A 20,173-nucleotide genomic window follows, 5' to 3' on the forward strand; every position below is an offset into this window, starting at 1 on the left:
TTTGTTTTTCAGGTCCTTGATGACAAAAATGTACGGCGAAGATTCCGCGCTAGTAATTACCAGTCCACAACAAGAGTAAAGCCATTTATATGTACAATGCCTATGAGACTGGATGAAGGGTGGAATCAAATTGTGTTTAACTTGGCTGACTTTGTTCGGAGGGCGTATGGTACAAATTATGTTGAAACACTGAGAGTTCAGATTCATGCTAACTGTCGGATAAGGCGTGTGTATTTTGCTGATCGCCTATATTCAGAAGAAGAGTTACCTGCAGAATTTAAGTTATATCTGCCTGTTCAAACAAAGGCTAAGTCTGCAATATGAAGCAATACTTTAGGAGTGAGAAATATTTATAACAGTGTATGCTTAATGATTTTATGATCATCTGGAGAAAGGACATGTGTTGTAGTTTGTAAAGTTGCGCACAACGGTGTTTCAGTACAGTAATATATTTATGAGATTGGAGTCACTGTACAGTATACATGGATGGAATTAGTTGTGGCAAATAACCCTTTCAGTTTCCTCTACATGTCATACACTACTATATGTTTGTGTTTATTTTGCTGAAAAATGTATGATGCATTTAAAGTTTTGAATGCAATAACTGTCAGAGTTTTGGCCATTTTATTTTATGTATTATATACTGTTTCTGCAATGTCATTTAGAAATTTTTAATGTTATTGATTTTATAAGATTGCCATTTGACAAAATAAGCATATCTAAGCAGAAGATTAATTAATGACTACTTTCATTCTCAGAATTCTAGTGTAGTATGCTTGTTTACAATATTTTTTTTTTTCAAATTTAACTTATTAAGTACTGGTAGATTCAACAACAACTGTGTTTTTCTCTTTATAACAGTAAATTTGAATAGGTTAGAGAACACTTACTATATGCCCATTAATATCTAGTCTTTCACGGATTGACATTGTACTTCATAAGTAACTCGCAAATTATATGAAGACAGAATTTTTGTATACTGCAGGCTTATGATCATTTTGTTATTTTTGTCTGCATATAGATAAGATTAAATTACAGTTTGTATTCCACTTTATTTGCTTTTTAACTACAGTACCTTCAAGTTTCATATTTTCCACCTTTAATGTTGATATGTAAAATATGTTATCATTTTGCTTATATGTCAACTTTCGACCAGATTCACTTATCTATACTTATAAGGCTTGCTTGAAAGGTATGCTCTTGCATTTGGTAACAACTACAGAAGGATAAAGTAAAGTTGTAGAGGTTGGACTAGTTGATTGGACGAGACCATGAGGAATTAATAAGAAGTACAGTAACAGGAAAAGCTATGCACTTGAAGCCCAAATTAATGCTAAAAACACTATAATGTAGTGTAGAAAGCGTGAATAATGAGCTTATTAACCCTAATGGTCATACTGTACTTTATTCAAAATTAACTAAACAAGTATAAAGTGCAATCAGATATTTCAGACCTTTGCTAATGAAGATTGTCAACGTTTTACTCAAGTCTACGATTCCAGCTTTCCCTCTTTCATTTGTTGACCATGAACGAATCTACTCCATAAAAAATTCTGGATCCAGATCACTGCCAAAATCGATTAACTTATAAGTTAGCCCATTTCTGACATATCTTGAAATCTTCATCAAAATTCATCCGTAACTTTTTTGAGTTGGGTGGCAAACAAACAGACAGAGGTGAACACATAACCTCCATGGCAGTGGTAATGAAACAATGTTTATAAAGTGATTTAGATAAGGATATTTCTCAGACCAATTATATGAAAAAAAATAGGGCAGAATATAAACAGGAAAGTTCCTACACTATCACCATTCATGAATGCTATACTATATATAGGCACTGCACTAGGAATTACTAAAAGGTCTACACCTTGCCATTAGTTCCTACCTGCACCCAGTTTATAGCATCTACTTCCCATATTTTCTTGATAACTTTCTCCCATCTTACTGACCAACCTCTTTCAACTTTTACTAAATTGTGCAACTATGGGTTTTCCCCTAGTTGCAATGAATGGCCATCACAGTCCTAGCTCCGTTTCATGTGGCCCAAATTTATATATGAATGGAAGTACCAACACTAACAAAACAAGAGGACTAATTGAGAATCAAGTAAAGAGGACAAGCCTGAAACCACATTTCCTAAGTTGCCCATTACTGTGCCCAAATATAATAAATCAATTCTAGTTATAATAATGATAATAATAATAATAATAATAATAACCAATGTTGCAAAAAGTGAAAAATGTCATATTATGTGAAATGCCCTTAGTAAAAAATAATTTTGTTTTGTATGTAGTAACAATGCATCAATTTAGAAATAATAAGATCATTTTATGGTATAGGCATAAACCCAGAATTATTATTATTATTATTACTAGCTAAGCTACAACCCTAGTTGGAAAAAGAGAATGCTATAAGTCCAAGGCTCAAAAGGAAAACTAGCCTCTTGAAGAAAGCAAGTAAATAAACTACAAAAGAAGCAATGAATAATTTAAGAACAGTAACAACATCAAAATAGATGTTTCATATATAAACTATTAAAGGGACTCACTATGCATTTCTGGCAAAAAATAGAGTGATTTTCCTTAATATCTCAAATACTAATTACTTGATCAGAATGGCACTTTGACACAGCACTCTATAGACCTCACCCTAATTTTTTATACTTTACTGCATTGGCAAATCTCATTAATTAGGGCTTTACTCCTATCCTAATAAAGCCGGAGCCAAGTGAATCAGGCAAGTAGGTAAAGCAATTTGAATACCTACACCTCCCTGTCCCTCCACTCTCGTTTTATAAAGAACCAATAAAACTTATGAAATACCAATCGCACACACACACACACACACATATATATATATATATATATATATATATATATATATATATATATAAAAGGAGAAAATGGAATGACTTTATAACACCGGTAGAAGTTTCATTGGCAAATATAATGCTATTTTGTTATGAACTTGTGTAGATATAGAGGACTGTTTCTATCTAAAAGTAAGTCGCACGATTTGCAATCATATCGTCCTAAGTCTATTGACCCAAAAGGGCCTTGGTTAGATTTCGTCAGTCATCTCTCTCTTGAGCATTTAATTCATTCCTTCTTGATTCATCATCTCCTACTTTGCGCTTCATAGTCCTCAGCCATGTAGGCCTGGGACTTCCAACACTTCTAGTGCCTTATGGAGCCCAGCTGAATGTTTGGTGAACTAATCTCTCTAGCAGAGTGCAAAGAGCATGCCCAAACCATCTCCATCTATCCTTATCGTGATCTCATCCACACATGGCACTCGAGTACAGTAATCTCTCTTATAGTTTCATTACTAATCCTGTCCTGCCATTTAACTTCCAATATCCTTCTGAAGGCTTTGTTCTCAAATCTACTAAATCTATTTAAGATTTTGTCATACCATGACTCATATCCATAAGTAACACCGATCTCACTAAACTGATATATAGTCTGAATTTTATATGTAATTTCAAGAGATTTGATTTCCAAATTTTACCTAACCTAGCCATTGACTGATTTGCTTTTTTCTATCTTTCACTAAACTATTTCTAATGACATTGTATTGGAGATTATAGATTCTGAATACGTAAATGATTCTACCTTATTAATCATTTCTCCATCCAATGATATTTCATCTTCCATTGCATACTCCGCTCTCATCATCTCTGTCTTTCTTCTAATCTTCAGCCCAACCTCGTGTGATATTTTATGCATTCTGGTAAGTAAGCATTGCAAATCCTGTTATATTTTGCTAACAAGGACAGCATCATCAGCATACTCTAGGTCTGCTAAATTCCTATCACCAATCCAATCCAATCCTTCTCAACCATCTCTGATTGTTCTACATATTACAAAATCCATGAGGAGGATAAACATTATAGGTGACAACACATTCCCTTGGAGTACTCCGCTGTTCACTGGAAATTCATTTGATAAGACTCCATTGATATTGACTTTGCACTTTCAATGCTCACGGACAGACTTAATCAAATTTACATATTTAAGAGGAATTCTCTAATAATGCAGGACTCTAGATAAAATTGGCTGGTGCACACTATTAAAGGCTTTTTCATAGTCAGCAAATACCAGCAAAAGGGGATTTCTATATTCTGACCAAATTCTCATTTTGAGACATTTCGTCGCGTTGTTATAATGCATATTTATATGAGTGTTAAACTGTCATATTTCTTTTAAAAGTAATAAAATCAAGACTAAGTTAATCGATATTCATGTTACAACAGTATTACTAAGCGAATTAGGTTAATATTGATATAATTCATGAATGTATTCAAGTTAATCACTGAAGGATAAAAAAATGGAAACAAATCTTTTAACCTGAACCAGATAGTAGGTTGGCCAGGGCACCAGCCACCTGTTGAGATACTACCGATATGGAGTTATGGGGTCTTTTGACTGGCCAGACAATACTACATTGGATCCTTCTCTCGGGTTACTTTTCATTTTTCCACACACACACACACACACACACACACACACACACACACACACACACAGCGAATATTCTGGCATATTCTTTACTTATTCTCCTCTATCCTCATACACCTAACAACACTGAGATTACCAGCCAATGGGGTTACTGCGATGTAATCATTCAATGGCCACTTTCCTCTTGTTAAGGATAGAAGAGTCTCTTTAGCTATGGTCAGCAGCTCTTCTAGGAAAAGGACACTCCAAAATCAAACCATTGTTCTCTAGACTTGGGTAGTGCCATAGCCTCTGTACCATGGTTTTATGGTTTTCCACTGTATTGGGTTAGAGTTCTCTTGCTTGAGGGTACACTCGAGCACACTGTTCTGTCTGGTTTCTCTTCCTCTCAAATTTTTTTATAGTTCATAGAGATGTTTATTTTAATGCTGTTACTCTTTAAAATTTTATTTTTCCTTGTCTGCTTTTCTCACTAGGCTATTTTCCTTGTTGAATCCCCCGGGCTTATAGCATCCTGCTTTTCCAACTAGGGTTGTAGCTTAGCAAGTAATAATGATAATAATAATAATAATAATAATAATAATAATAATAATGGATTTCGAGACAGCGTCACAGTGAGCTGAGCCGTTACAACGCAGTTTTCCAGTTGGAAATTAACTTACTAGTTAAAGGCAGTGCTGCCAGGTTCAGGGTAATTACCCTATTTTAGGGTAATTTAAGTATGTTTAGGGTAACAGGGTAAAACGTAGCAAAAACGCTAAATTCTAGGGTAATTTCAAATTTTCTAATAAAAAAATAAAAATAATAGAAATTATATATATATATATATATATATATATATATATATATATATATATATATATATATATATATATATATATATATATATATATAAATGCAAGCTCAAGATCCAAAGATATATACTCTCAAGGCCAGAATATCTGCAGTCTTGTTTACTATACTCGAGTGTTACTTAAAACTAAGCTACCTAAACTCTACACCACTAGATAAGGTTAGAGTCTGTGACCCAGGAAATTTTCTTCCATCAGAAGACATATATCTTGGTGGAAGGGTAACTGCAACACTCCAGGCAACACAGAACATAATTCAAAAAGAATATCTACACAACTTTAGGTTAAGATGTCTCGACTTCTATATAGAGAGTGCACTCCAAATCATGCAGAGATTTAATCTCTCTGATCCAATATATGAAGATCTGAAGGCTTTGAACCCTCAAAGTGTTATGAAGAAAGCTATCCCATCAGTTGCACCATTGGCATCGAAATTTCCAAACATTGTTAATGAAAATGACCTAAACAGTATTGATCGTGAGTGGCGTTTACTGAGAAACACAGAAATGAATGCTAAAAGTGATATTAGTGCATGGGAATTTTGGATGGAAGTGAAACATATGAAGAAAGGTGATGACACACCCCTGTTTCCTTTACTAGGAAATTTTATGGTAAAATTGCTCACATTGCCACATTCAAGTGCCTGTTTGGAGAGGATTTTCTCTCAGGTCAACTCAATGAAGACGAAAACTAGAAATTCCTTAAATACTGAAACTTTAATTGGCATGTTGCATGCGAAAAGAACATTCGAAAGTGCAACATCCGATACATTCACAGTTACGACTGATCATATGAAATTAATGACTGAAAAAATCTATGAATCGAATCCCGATCATCAGGATGAATAGATTATTAGCCTACAGTGACAGTACACACAATGATGCCAATAACATGCACGGATATGCTTACATTAGAATGTAAATTTATTAGTAATATTAGCCTAGTACACACAATGATGCCAATAGCATGCATGGATATGCTTAGATTAGAATGTAAATTTATTAATAAAAGATTAAAAAAAAGAATACAAGTGAGTATTATTGATTGTTCCATTTAATGTTTTTTTTTCATTTAATTTTTTTTTTTTAAGTTGTAAGCTGATGGGATAAGCTCTTGGCTTTCATATAGCCCACGGCTCAAAAACTGAGATAGATAGCTGCTAGCGGGAAGTCAACCCTTTAAGAAGTGATAAACCTGTCTCTTGAAGACAAAAAGGTTGTAGGAATCAGTGTTATTGTATTATATACAAATAAAAAATTATCTAGGGAAATTTTGATGAAAATGGGGTAATTTCGTGGACGAATCTAAGGTAATTTGTCCAACTTGACCTGGCAGCACTGGTTAAAGGGTGTGGTTGAGGGTGGTTGACCTGAATTAGCGTGAGTGACAAAGGAAAAAAAATTAGTAAATAACAGGAAAATCATCTTCAATTCATGAATTAAAATACAGAGCAGTGATTTAACAGTTTAAAATTAGAAGAAAATTATATGGACGAAGTAGATGTTAAAAGATATAAAGTGATATAAAACAAACGTTGAAGTCGCCGAACAACGTGGCGGAGCTGTAGTGAAACGAAAAAGTGAAGTGATTAGAAAATCCCTGAGAGCAAGAGAAACCACTAAATAAGAATAATGAGTTCGCAACAAAGTAAGGATGTATGCAGTGACTGCAGAAATAAAGTAAAAAAAAACGAAGAAGGACTGAAATGTGACGAATGTGATATGTGGTACCACGCCATGTGCCAGAAAATATCCAAAGGTACATATAGGGCTCTTAGAGAGCACGAAGAACTAATGTGGCAGTGCAACAATTGCAAACATGAATTAAAGTGTAGTAAAAATAAAATGAAAGATCTAGAAGAAAGAAATAAAATGTTGAACGAAAAGCTGAGAGAAATAGAAGAAAAATGGTCAAAAATGAGAGCAGAAATTGTCGAAGAGGTGCTGAGGAAGGTGAAGAATGAAATAATGGACGAGGTCGTAAGTACAGTAAACAACAAGGTTAGCCAGAATGACTTTGGAAATGTAGGACAAAATCAGGTGGAAGTAGTTAAATCAAAAGTATTGCAGGAACTAGAAGAAGAGGAGGAAAAAAGAAGGAGAGTGTGCAATTTAGTGATATATAATGTACCAGAAAGTGAAAGAGAGGAAGCAGAGGAAAGAAAAACAGAGGATACTAATTGGTGTCAGGATATTTTCAGAAATAGTTTAGAGCTAGACCAGATAGAGATGGAACAGGTAATAAGGCTAGGGAAGCGAAATGAGGGGGGAAGGGGACGACCTAGGCCAGTGCTTATTAAATTTAAAAATGAAGAAATGAAGTGGAAAATCCTAAAAAGTGCTAAAAAACTAAAACATGAACAAAATCCTTTGAAAAAAAGAGTTGGGATAACAAAGGACATGACGAAAAAGGAAAGAGAGGCTATGGCAAAACTTAGGGAAGAGCTTAAAGAAAAACAAGATAATGGAGAGAATGGCTGGATGATAAAAAACGGGAAACTCCTCAGAGAACAGGGGGCCAGAGAAAGGAGGTAAAGATAGGACCACAAAAAATGCAAAAGGGGAACAGAAAAAGGAATGAAAACGGATCACGCGACAGACCAACGGAAAAGAATAAGAGAATTAGCTTCAAAATTATAAATATACAAGGCCTAACAAAGCAAAAATACATGGAAATGGAAAGTCTCCTAAACGATAGCTTTGACATCAACATAGTAGTGCTAACTGAAACACAACAAAAAATAGATAAGATTAATATAAGTGATGGTACAATTAAGAAGGAGAGTATGAGAGACTTTAAGGATAAAAAAGGAGGGGGGTTAATGGTGATATACAAAGACGACAAGGATATAGAAATGGAAAAAGTTAATTCGAAGAACTCAGACATATTGGATGTAAAAGGGAATATCCTTAAAAAGAAAGTGAGACTTATTGTAGTATATATGGATTGTGGCGGGGATAGGGAAGGTAAAGAGAGAAACATAGAGATACGAGCAGAGCTAGAGAAAAAAATAGAGGAAGTAGAGGAAGATGAAGCACTAATTATAATGGGAGATTTTAATGGTCATCTAGGCTTCTTGGGATACCAAGAGGAGAATGAAAATGGAAAGAAAATACTCGAGATAATAAACAATAAAACCTTATATTATTAAATGTAGATGAGAAATGCAAAGGAACATATACATGGGAGAGAGGTGATCAAAGAAGTGCCATAGACTTGGTGTTGGTTAATAAAGAAATGTATGAATACTTCAATGAGATGAACATAGATGAAGAAAAAGATAAAGTAGATATATCTGACCATAATCTGATTGAGGTAGAGGTCAGCGTAAAAGCGACGATAGAAAACTACAAAAAAGGATTTTGGAAAGAAAGTATGTATTACAAAACAGACGAAGAAAGTCTTAGGGAATACAGGGAAGAATTAAAAAATAATCTAGAGAGCAGAGAAATCACAAGGATGGATGAATTTGATAAAGTTGTAGAAGAAGCAGCAAAAAGAAAGCTACAAGCAAAGTACAGGCGGAGAACAACTGGAGAAGAGAAAGCAAAGATAGAACCAGAGTGGATAACCAATGAAATCAGAGAGGAAATAAAAAAGAGAAAAAAACTTAACAGAGAAAAACGATGCCTGACAGGAGCAGAAAGGGAAAGAGCATTTCTTCTGTATAAACAACAAAAAGAGAGAACGCAGGTTATAATAAAGGAAGCAATGTGGGAAAATGAAAAGAAGAAGGCTAATGAAGTAAGGAAGGATAGGAACAAGATTTTCAAAAATATTGACAAACTAAAAGGGAAAAAGGAAAAGGAAGAAGAAATACAATTATATGACGAAAATGGAGAAAAACTATCCAAAGAAGTAGCAGAGGAACAAATAGATAGGTTCTGGGGTGAAAACATTTATAAAATGCACGAAAATAAAATGAAAGAGGTATGGAATAGTGAAGAAAGACAAAGTTATATAGAAATATTAAAGGAAATAGGAAAAGAAGAAAATTCATTGGGACACTCATTCCCAATAGAAATAAGAGAGCACATGGATATGATATCACCAATAACAAGAAAGATAACACCAATGAATATTCCCAAGTTAACAGAGGATAAAGTTAAGAAAATTTTAAGAAAATTGAAAAACAAAAAGGCAGCAGGTCCAGATGAACTGAAACCAGAATTATATAAAACTATAGCTAATGACAGCAAATGTCTGGAAATCATTACAAAGTGCCTTCAAAATGAAACGAAGGAGAAGAACAAGCCCGAAAAGTGGAAAAAGTAAAAAACGAAAATGATAAAAAAAGTAAAGAAACCCACAGTAAAAGATCTAAGACCAATTGCCCTGACAAATGCCTCATACAAAATATTTATGGCCCTCATGAAAGATGAAATAGAAGAACACCTTGAGAGAAATATGGAGATGAAAGAAACGCAAGCCGGGTTCACAAAAGGAGGAAGAGTAGAAGATAACATATTCATTTTACAATACTGCGTAGAAGAAAGCTACAAAAGGAAGGAAAGTTTAATAGTAATTTCAATAGATTTCAAGAAAGCATACGACTCAATAAAGAGGGAAAAAATAATAGAAATTATGAAAGAATATAGAATACACCCAAATGTAATAGACACAGTGGAAAAAATCTACGAAGGAGACAAAACAAAAATAAACATAGGATATGAAGTAGATAAAGAATTTGAAGTAACGAGTGGGATAAAACAGGGATGTACGGGGTCAACTACTCTATTTAAACTGATCACATATAAAATAATAAATGAATTAGAAAAAAAAGGAAAAGGCTTTGAAAACGAAATAATAAAAATTAGGGCATTGTTCTTTGCAGATGACGGTCTAATAATAGCAAAAAATATAGTAGATGCAGAAGCAAACATAAGAATACTAGTAGAAATATGTAGAGAATGTGGGCTAGAAATAAACAAGAATAAGAGTCATATAATCATATATAATATGAAAGAAAAACCGGAAGAAATAGAGGGTATTAAAGTAGCAGATAGTATAAAATATTTAGGAATAGAGATAGAAGGGAAAAGAAATATGTTTAAAAAACAAAAGAAGAAAATGATGGAAAAGGCAGAAAAGCTAGCAAACTTAACCTACTCAATTATTGCGAAAAGCTGCCACAAAATACTAATAGGAAAAACATATTGGAAAAATGTAGCCTTACCCGGAATACTGTATGGCACGGCAGTAATGAACATAACAGAAAGTGAAATAAAACGATTACAACAGATTGAAAACGGAGTAGGAAGAAAAATTTTGGGAGCACCATCATATGCAGCAGTAGCAACACTACGGGGAGAGATAGGAATGTCCGAAATGAAAACTAGGATAGCAGGAGGAAGGCTAAGGTTTGTGAAAGGGATAGAAGAGGGGAGAAATGATTTGCTGAAGACAATTCTGGAAGAAATGAAAGAAAATGAAAATAACAGGTGGATGAAAGAGACTAAGAAATGGATTAAAGATATGGAAATGAACGATAGAACCTTTAGGAGAATGGGAAGAGAAGAGCTTAAGGCCAAAATTAGAGAAGTAGATGGTAAAAAGTGGAGGGAAGAGATAAAAGAGAAAAATAGTTTAGAAATATACGAACAAGAAAAAGGGCAAATAGGAGAAGAAATGTTTTATGACAACAAACCAAATTCTATTATTATGTACAGAGCTAGGGCCAACTGTTTGAAATTAAACGATAGGAAAAGACATGAAGCAGGAGGTAGGGTAGAATGTAAACTATGTGGGGCAGTTAATGAAGACCTCGCCCACTTTATTCTTGAGTGTCCAGACCTCAGCGACGAAAGAAGAAAAATAGTGGAATTGCAACAGCCGTATGAAGAAGAAAAGAAGAAGATAATAGGAAACGTACTGTTCAAGAAAGAAGGAATAGAGAAAAGAAAAGAATATATCTATCAAATGTGGAAAAAAAGAGAGAAGAAAATAAAAGAATTAGAATAAAGAAGAAACCCAAGGAGGTGCCGATGGAAAGGCAAATCCCTCCGCCCAACAACAAGAACAAGAACAAGGACACTCCAAAATCAAACCGTTGTTCTCTAGACTTGGGTAGTGCCATAGCCTATGTACCATGGTTTTCCACTGTATTGGGTTAGAGTTCTCTTGCTTGAGGGTACACTCGAGCACACTGTTCTGTCTGGTTTCTCTTCCTCTCAAAATTTTTATAGTTCATAGAGATGTTTATTTTAATGCTGTTACTCCTTAAAATTTTATTTTTTCTTGTTTCCATTTCTCACTAGGCTATTCTCCTTGTTGAATCCCACGGGCTTATAGCATCCTGCTTTTCCAATTAGGGTTGTAGCTTAGCAAGAAGTAATAATAATAATAATAATAATAATAATAATAATAATAATAATAATAATGGATTTCGAGACAGCGTCACAGTGAGCCGTTACAACGCAGTTTTCCAGTTGGAAATTAACTTACTAGTTACTACACGTGTGACATGAGTTCGGCTGCGGCAAAGATTTAAGAAGTGAAGTTTTGTCGTGTCTTTTGTGAATTGGAAAAATTTATATAAATGAATTATCTGTGAGTATGACTTAAGTTATTTTGATATGTAAATAATAAGGGTTAGCCTTACGGCAGCCGCAAAATAGTGTACTTTAGCAGTACATGTACTACATCTTTGACAAACCTGTACAGTCTGTTACCTTACGGTAAATTCCTACCTATTTAGAACCTTTCGGAATCACTCGTATATTTTGATTCGTTAGATACTGGCCATAATGTGAAATCTGAGTTATGAATATTAAACTAAAATGTAATCTATAGTTCAGATGAGCGTGAGACAACCTATGATAAATGCCACGTTTCCAGTCATTCATTACTCCTCAAAAAATGGATAGTTACCAGTATTGAGTTATTTTCTATTTTGAAGCCTTTGTAGTTCGTTGGGACATACTAGGTATAAAATTTCAAAAGTTATGGCTGAAAACACTTTAAAACGGAAACAAACACGAACACTACCTACCACCTCTCCTAAGGTTCTGTTTTCGGTAATTTTGTATTGTATTACAGGGAGAGATTTCGAACAGATAATATGTTTTCATATAGTAAATAACGTGATTTAACCGAATTTGATGATCATTTCAATCGGAAACAAACAACCAATTCGGATAACTTTAATCTGCCGAATTGGTTGAAGTTATTACGGATGAAATGAAGGTGAAAACTGGTTAGATCACGTTATTTCCTACAGGAAAACATATAATTTCTGTTAAAATGGGTGAATATAATCACTGATGTCATATATGTTGTGTTAAAATATTTAAATATAAGTATTTCTTCAACGGTGTCACTTCTCTTAAACGAATGTACTGCGAACGATAACATTAGCAACGTTACCAATAATACACAGTGATACCAACGTTGACGTATGGTACACAGAGTTACCAACGGCACGATGACATTACTAACGATAGCAACGATAGATATTTCCATACGTATTTTAAATAATTTCTCCATATAAGTTTTACTCAATATATAAATAGTACAAAAAAGGCACAGAACCTAACAAACCCACCTAACCTATCCTAGTAGTATGACAGGTCACAAAACTCAGGGATTTACTGAAAACGGTAAAGTTCTCCTTACCTTTACGAAGAAGACCCCGAAACTTGCGGGTCACGGGAGTCTTCCATGGGGGTAGACGACTTTTTCCCAAAAATGTACCTTTATAGGAAGTAACGGTATAACCACAACGACGTTTCTTTTTGGTTTTAGGAATGGTGGATTCGGCATTGCAATAAAACACGTGAATATCTTTCCTGTAAGATAGGGGGGAACGACACTTGGGGCACTGCAAACGTTGAGGAATTACATTGTGATTTCAGGAAAATATCAACATTGGCAGTAGAATCATAAAAATCACCATGGAAATTAGCAAATGCTTTTAGCTATGGAATACTGCAGCCATTACAAGTATCTATGATTTCCTCCATCGTAAAATACGAAAAAATAAATCTCACTCGAAATGTCGGACACCTGACTAGTTCAAAGGTTACAAAGGAAAAGGGCTTCGTAGAAGAGGGATGAACAGACCACTTAAAGAGACAAAGGAAGGGGGTAGGGAAATATCAGTTGTCAACCCCATTTTGTAAACTTTGAATACGTATCGGTTCCTGATTGGTTAACAGAAAAATAAGGGAGTCTAGTGGGTAAACATAAATGAACTGGGTAAGGAAACTAGTCCAGGGAAAGTATTTATGTGAAACTGGGGAGTGAAAAGGAAATAAAAACAATATAGGAAGGTAAAATGGAGTGAATGATAAATAATATTGAAAGAAAATATAAAATGAGATGGTTTTACCATGAATGAACTGGATAGGGAAACTAGTCCAGAGGAAGAATTTATGTGAAACCGGGTAGTGGAAAGGAAATAACAAAAGAAATAAACCCAATTTAGGAAGATAAAATAGAATGAATGATAAATAATATTGAATGGGAATATGAAATGAGATGATTTTAAAAGGAATAGGATAATAAAACGAGTAATAAAATGGGAAAAAGATTCTGCGCAGTGGGGAGGGGTTTCTGCGCAGGGTGAAACTGGTATGCACGAATGAACGAACGTACGGGTGCTAATGTTAGCATGGAATGTTAACATTTGATCTACATCGGACGTTGGCAGCACTGGTTATTGTATTTTTTCATGACACAATCTTTGCAATGGCGCCTCCATAGTTTATCCAGATATACTGTTTTGTATTTTCCTCCGATAATTATAATTTCAAGAAAGTAATGTATAGCGAAGAAAAGGCTAGTTTTACGTTTATATATCGATTCCCCAGTATGTTTTCCCCACCCAAAACCCCGAGTTCCTACTGGGGGTCCCCCATTATCGGAAGATATCGATGTATATATATTTCTGAAACTATTCATTTGCGAAGCGAACGAGTGTCATTTTCGAAGAGAGCGTAATTTTTTCTATAAGAAAAAGTAGCTATTTTCCTAGGTTACATTGCCCTGTAATACACTACAATGAAACCCTGTTTTCTGGCTGGAATGTAGTTTTTTTGGGACAGGGTTAAATTCTTTTTTTTCATTACTGGATAAATCGATTTCTTTGTGGGGAAGTTGTTATTTTGGGGTTGAATATAGTTTGTTTGGATAGGTGTAATCTATCTTACAAACTACGAAGACTCATTATGGTCTGAATAAGGTATTATGAAGCTGTTTTTATGATTTACAAAAGGTTGTGAATTAGTATTAACCTTTCCCTCCTAACCTAGCCTAGGATCTTATCTACCAGGGGTACACCCCCTTGCGAACCCCTCTTAGACTCCCATATTTTTAGCTAATCGTAAGACTTAAGTCTTAACGCTGTGTTTACTTCCGAACTCGACCTTGACAATCTGGAAGACTGACGAGGTTGGTCTTGGCTGACATGTTTGACCCTGACAGCCAAGATCAATCTTATCAGGTATGGAAGGCTGACAAGTTCAATCTTGACACCATTAAAGGCTGCCAAGATTAATGCTGCCAGTGTATATCAATCTTGCCAGTCCTTGAAGGCTGCCAAGGTTGCTTTTGACATTCAAGTTTAATCAGACCAAGTTAAAATCTAAAAAGTTAAGCCTAAAAACTGCACTGAAAGGGGGAAAAAAAACACAAAACCACCACCTGTCCTATGGTTCCCCACCTAACCTTTAGTCAAACCAAGCAAAAGTGGCAGGTGAGCCACAGATTATATCATGGCGAAATCTGACGATTTTGGTAATTTTACCAGGACAGAGTGGATTAGAGAAGTCCTGAAACAAGAATAAGGTCTTAAAGGTGGGAGGCCTCATTCTGTTAGTCATATCCAGGATACGGTATATTCTCCTTTTCAGCTCTTATTTTCAGGTGGTCGGAGGAAAAAAATTAGGAACCTTGGAAGGATTTTGATCCTAGGTCAACCACACATGCCCAGATTGCCCAGAGCTTTTTTACCTATTTTAGAACAGGGATACTTAGGGAGGGCATTAATAGATTAAGAGTCATTCAAAACTACTCCGTAAAAGCCGTATGTCCTCTTCATGAGGGAGGGAGGGAGGGATCTAATGTATTTCACAATTTTTTTATTCATGCTTCATTATATCGGTGAATGACCTTTATAGTGCCCAACTCTTGGACTATGCTGCATATCCTATAATCCACCCGTCATATCTTAAGCATATAAAATTAGGACTCCAGTAAAAGCCTTAAAAGTTGTTTTAAACAAACCTTGTTTATAATTGGTCTCTCACCTGCCACCTTCATTTGGTTTGACTATAGAAGCTGTGTCCTTATCTACTAGGTTGTGATCCCCCCCCACAGATTGCTATATATTTAGTGACTTAAGACTTAACCCTTTATTTGCTTCCCAACTGGCTTCATTCCTGTCATGGCTGGGGAGCACCTGCAGCATTTTTATGTCTAAGCTAGACGCTAACCCTCACCGTCTTTGCTCTTCACGTATAGGTCACTCCTGCACACAAGCTTTCCCTTGCCCAGAGTGTAAGAAGTGGCCATCCTCCCAGGGGTATTGATTTGGAAGGAGGAAGAAGAAAAAATCTAAAAGGGATTCTTTGCCTTTGTGGTCTTCCTCCAAGTCCAAGTCTTTTTCTTTCCCCTTTTACCCTCCTATCCAACTCTGCTTGAGTTAGTGTGATGGTTGTTTGACTCTTGCTCAACCTTCAGGTCAGGTTGCTCCTTCCTCCCCTGTAATACAAGATGTTATGCATCTTTTGTGGCCGTCCTTGGGACTGTTGGGTTCTCCATCGAAGGACCAGCTTTTGGAGGTGTTTGATTGGAGTGCACAGCAGGAGAGGGTTTCTTCTCCTGGTGGGGTTTGTTTTTCGCACGTCCCCCTCTTGATTGATTATTTATGAGTTATCTGGCATCCTGACATCTAAGGTCATTGATGCCGATCCCCCTCTTGAGTCAACAAAATGGGGTACCTCCTGCGTGGTCTTGTGCCCTCTGGAGCTTCGTTCTCCACAGTTCCTTGCTTATCAGAGGATCTGCTGGGTGGTGCTCGCCAGAGTATCTTCCCAGTTTGTTCTTCCCTCGGGGCCATCACGCTTGTTGAGCTTCCTCAGTGAGAGGACAACCTTGGTCATTCTCTCCCCTCTGAGCTTGTCGTTTCACCTGGTCTTTATGGCAGACACCCTTGCAAGCCCGAGAAGTTGTCCTCACCTAGGAGTCCACCTCCTCAGAAGCGCCAGTATGCTGTTGCTCTTGGGAGGTTGCAGGGGATCTTCCTGCAACCTAGCACGCACCTAACCTCGCTGCTGCTCTCTCGCAAGACTCTGTAAGCCTCCAACCTGCACTGTTATGGGATAAATTGGCATTATACCCAGTAAGCCTGATCAGAAGTGTCGTCAGCTTAGAAGGCAGATCACTCCTCCACCATGGGATACTCTCCATCCCAGAACCCATAGAAGATAGAGATCTCTGAGGGAGATTTCATTTGCTGAGTCCTATAGGCAACAGCTCATACCTCCACTTCAGTGCCACCTTCCATCCCAGTGCAAGGCTCAGTAAAACCTCCCAAGGTTTTGGTGCAAGAAGAGGCTGTGTGCAGCATTTTCACCTCTTTGACAGGCAAGTCCTGTGAACGTAGAGATGCTAATACACTTCCCAATTTATGGGCCTCCAGATTCCTGGAGGATCCCAATCTTCAAAAGCAGGTTAAGTTAGCAGTGGCGTTGGTGTCGGCTCAGGAGGTCAGCTCCGACCCTCCTAGACACAGCCATATGACAATGATTCAGATTCAGACAATTTGAATGATGATCTTCCTTCACTTGCAAGTCCTAAGGCTCCTGACACAGAGGAGCACACATTTGAATCTGCTTTCATGCAGGTTCTTTCTTGCATTCGTTTGGTAAATGAACTTGCAGAGACCTCTTACTCCCCTCTTCACGGGAGAGACGGGCTATAGATCTTCTATGATACGCTCCTAGTGCAAACAGACAACAATTATCGTTACCTTGGTCGGGCACCGGTCCATTACCAAGGTAGATTTGCAAATCTGCTTAAAAAGACTACCTTATGGCGAGCAAATCGTCGAAGCTAGTTCCTCCTCCATTCTGGAGAAAGTTCTGCAACGTCCAAGACGACTTCCCTTTTCCACTGTCGTTAGACCAGGCAATGGCGGCCTTGTCGCTAGGCTCTGTCAATGCAGTTGGTGATGTTATCGGCTGCGGAGCTCCTGAACATGGAGAGGTTGGCGAAGGCTACCCTTCATGCTTCTTTGTAGATGCACCATTGGTTGGGTACTGTGGGCTATTTAGCCATGATTGAAGATCTGTCTGACCCCGAGAAGCATCATATATTCATGAACAAATTCTTCACCTGTCGCAAGAGTTATGGAGTTCTTGACTCGCAATGCTGTGATCAGTGGGCCAACTTGATCTTGAAGAAGCGGAACATCATCGTCTCCAGTTTTCAGGAATAGTGCAAAATAAAGAGGCTCTGTTAAAACCTCATCCTTGTTTCCATTCAAAGACGTGGAGGTTGTCATAGAGAAGTGGAGGCTGTTACAGAGAAGTAGAGGAAAGCGAGTCAGGACTCCCTTCTTCAGAAGGCTGTAACATTCCGATTCGCCTCCTCGGCACCTATAGCACCTAGAGCTTCTCCTTTGGTGAGAAAAACTCACAAGGCCTCTGAGGATACTTCAAGGCAGAACACTGGCAAGAAGTCCATCCCGAGGATAATTCAAGGCAGAACACTGCCAAGAAGTCCATCCCGAGGATAATTCAAGGCAGAGCACTGCCAAGAAGTCCATCCCGAGGATACTTCAAGGCAGAACATTGCCAAAAAGTCCACCCCCTTTCAGGCCGCGCTTTCAAGGTAAGAAGCCGAAAGGACAAGGGGGTGAAAAGCTGGTGGATAAGGATGACACCTTCGGTAGGATGGAGTACCATTCCTCTTGCTATACCAGAGGTGGGAGGATGGCTGCAACTCAGGTGGGAGCCATGGCAGGGCTTCATTGAACTACGCAAAAGTCTTATGGCTCGTCTTTCAGCTTCGCCGAAGTAATATCCCTATAAATAGTTGTAGATTGGTATCGTTAGAAAAATATAAATTACTGTACGTGTACTTCAAAATTTGTCATTTTTATTTGATGAGAATATTTTAAGCTAACATGCATTTTCGGTCAGTTATGACAAGTTTTTCTTTCAGGTGGAATTGGTGGTAAACACAAGCTGGGAAAATGGTAGGAAAAGTGGAACGAGATTTATTTACGGTAAGGTTATAGTTTTCTTATTTGGACATGATACGTCATGTAGTTTTTGGTGAAATAACCTGTAAAAAGTTCAGGCATGCCATTCAGTGTTAGTAGAGCTATACAGTGTATGCCCTAATTTTCAATATTAAACTTACCCGATAATCATGTAGCTGTCAACTCCGTTGCCCGACAGAATTCTATGGAGGGATACGCCAGCTATCACAATACTAGAAGGGGGTGTATTTACCAGCGCCACCTGTGGCCAGGTACTCAAGTACTTCTTGTTGACACCTCCTCAATTATTCCTCTGTCGTGCTTCCGGCAAGACGTTCTGGGATACGCTTATGTTCTTGGAGTATTCTCACGACTTTGGTGAAGTATTTCTCTTTGATTTCGGCTGTCGCTTTACTGGAAACTTCTATATTAGCTTAGTTAGCTTTTGGAATTAATTTGATTAATTATGGTGACGAAGAGAGTATGAACTCTCGTTCACCTTTCAATGGCCGACCCTTCCCTTAGACGGAAGTGTTGGTGTCTAAGAGAGTATAGACTCTCTTTCTTAATTTTGCTTAACAAAAGTTATAGATTTATTTTATATCTCTCCGCCTCTTATAGGCCTCTTCGATTAACTTCCTTTTATTATAAACTTATTAAAATTAATTTTTATATTTGTTTATATTCGACCTTCCTAATAGTAGGCGGTCTTTTCTTGGTACCGAAGTTAATTAACATTGAGCCCGTCATTTCGGTTTTACCTGTTAACATATTATGCTATTTCCGCCACAGAGTTTGAAAGAATTTCTTTGATAGTCTCGTACTGTTTTCAAAGTTGAACTAACGTTTTGTTTTGTCTCTGCAGTTGTTGACGTTCAGAACGTTCAACTTGCACTCTATCGTTACGATAGAGAAAGAATGTTCACGGTTTCACGTTGCAGTAAGAGTAACCGTGTCTAGCGTTTTGTTCATTCTTTCTTAACTTAATGGTTTTGATCCTAATAAAGGAACTTTTCAGTTTTTTCCTTTAACAATAATATGTTTTAACGATATATATGATTGGGCTCTTCTCTCAGGTTCTAAGTCAAGAGAGAGAGAGAGAGAGAGAGATGGAGACGGAGGGAGAAAGAGGATAAACGTTTCATTCAAGCCTGCCAGGCGTACGAGTAACGTCGTTATCGTTTTTGCTCTTCTCCCTAGTCTCTTTAGGGGAAGAAACTAAACGTTTCTAGAGTGATCTAGTGTTTAGTCTCTTTCCAGCCACTGAATTATCTTTTATTAGATTTTTCTGTTACATTGTAATTCTGTTTTCGCAATTACTAACTTTTGAGAAAGGATAGAATTGCGTGTTTCAGGTACAAACCACTTAAAGTTTCGAGTTCAGTGAAATAAGTGCAAACAGAAATCAAAGTGATAAGTGATTAGCGCAAAGTATGTCAGTGTTGTGCGTGAGGGTACTTTTGTGCGCGCCAGTCGTCCTCCCAGTCCGGGACCTCTTGCAAGCTCCCAAGCCCAGGGGAGAAGCAATGTCGAAGGGCAGAAGGGTTCAGCAGGCCTTGATCGGCGCACAGAAGTATCCTCGGTGGTTGTGGGCGTGTCTTACCGAGACCGTCACTCCCACCCGCAGACGATTGAGCCCTTATTTTGCTCGT

The 20,173-nt window shown here is 37.1% G+C and overlaps 3 protein-coding genes across 6 annotated transcripts in view; all 3 read left to right on the forward strand.

Annotated features, from left to right (window-relative positions):
- The window catches only part of LOC137646851 (cilia- and flagella-associated protein 20), a 29,590-nt gene extending 28,536 nt beyond the window's left edge, over positions 1-1,054 (forward strand). For all 4 annotated transcript variants that reach the window (XM_068379925.1, XM_068379923.1, XM_068379924.1 and 1 more), the window contains exon 4: positions 13-1,054. In XM_068379925.1, coding sequence (XP_068236026.1) covers positions 13-324 — 312 coding nt within the window. In that variant the 3' untranslated portion in view covers positions 325-1,054. The remainder of the gene's footprint in view (positions 1-12) is intronic.
- Positions 1,055-6,945: 5,891 nt separating this feature from the next.
- LOC137646605 (uncharacterized protein PF3D7_1120000-like) lies at positions 6,946-7,848 on the forward strand. The gene has a single exon (XM_068379713.1). It carries the CDS (start codon positions 6,946-6,948, stop codon positions 7,846-7,848), a length of 903 nt encoding a protein of 300 aa, XP_068235814.1.
- A 3,915-nt stretch (positions 7,849-11,763) lies between these two features.
- Positions 11,764-20,173, forward strand: part of LOC137647106 (protein RRP5 homolog) — a 64,930-nt gene continuing 56,520 nt past the window's right edge. The window contains exons 1-2 of the mRNA XM_068380338.1: positions 11,764-11,863; positions 18,482-18,545. Coding sequence (XP_068236439.1) covers positions 18,513-18,545 — 33 coding nt within the window. The 5' untranslated portion in view covers positions 11,764-11,863; positions 18,482-18,512. The remainder of the gene's footprint in view (positions 11,864-18,481; positions 18,546-20,173) is intronic.

This window comes from Palaemon carinicauda, chromosome 9, assembly GCF_036898095.1.
Source record: "Palaemon carinicauda isolate YSFRI2023 chromosome 9, ASM3689809v2, whole genome shotgun sequence".
Lineage (NCBI taxonomy): Eukaryota > Metazoa > Arthropoda > Malacostraca > Decapoda > Palaemonidae > Palaemon > Palaemon carinicauda.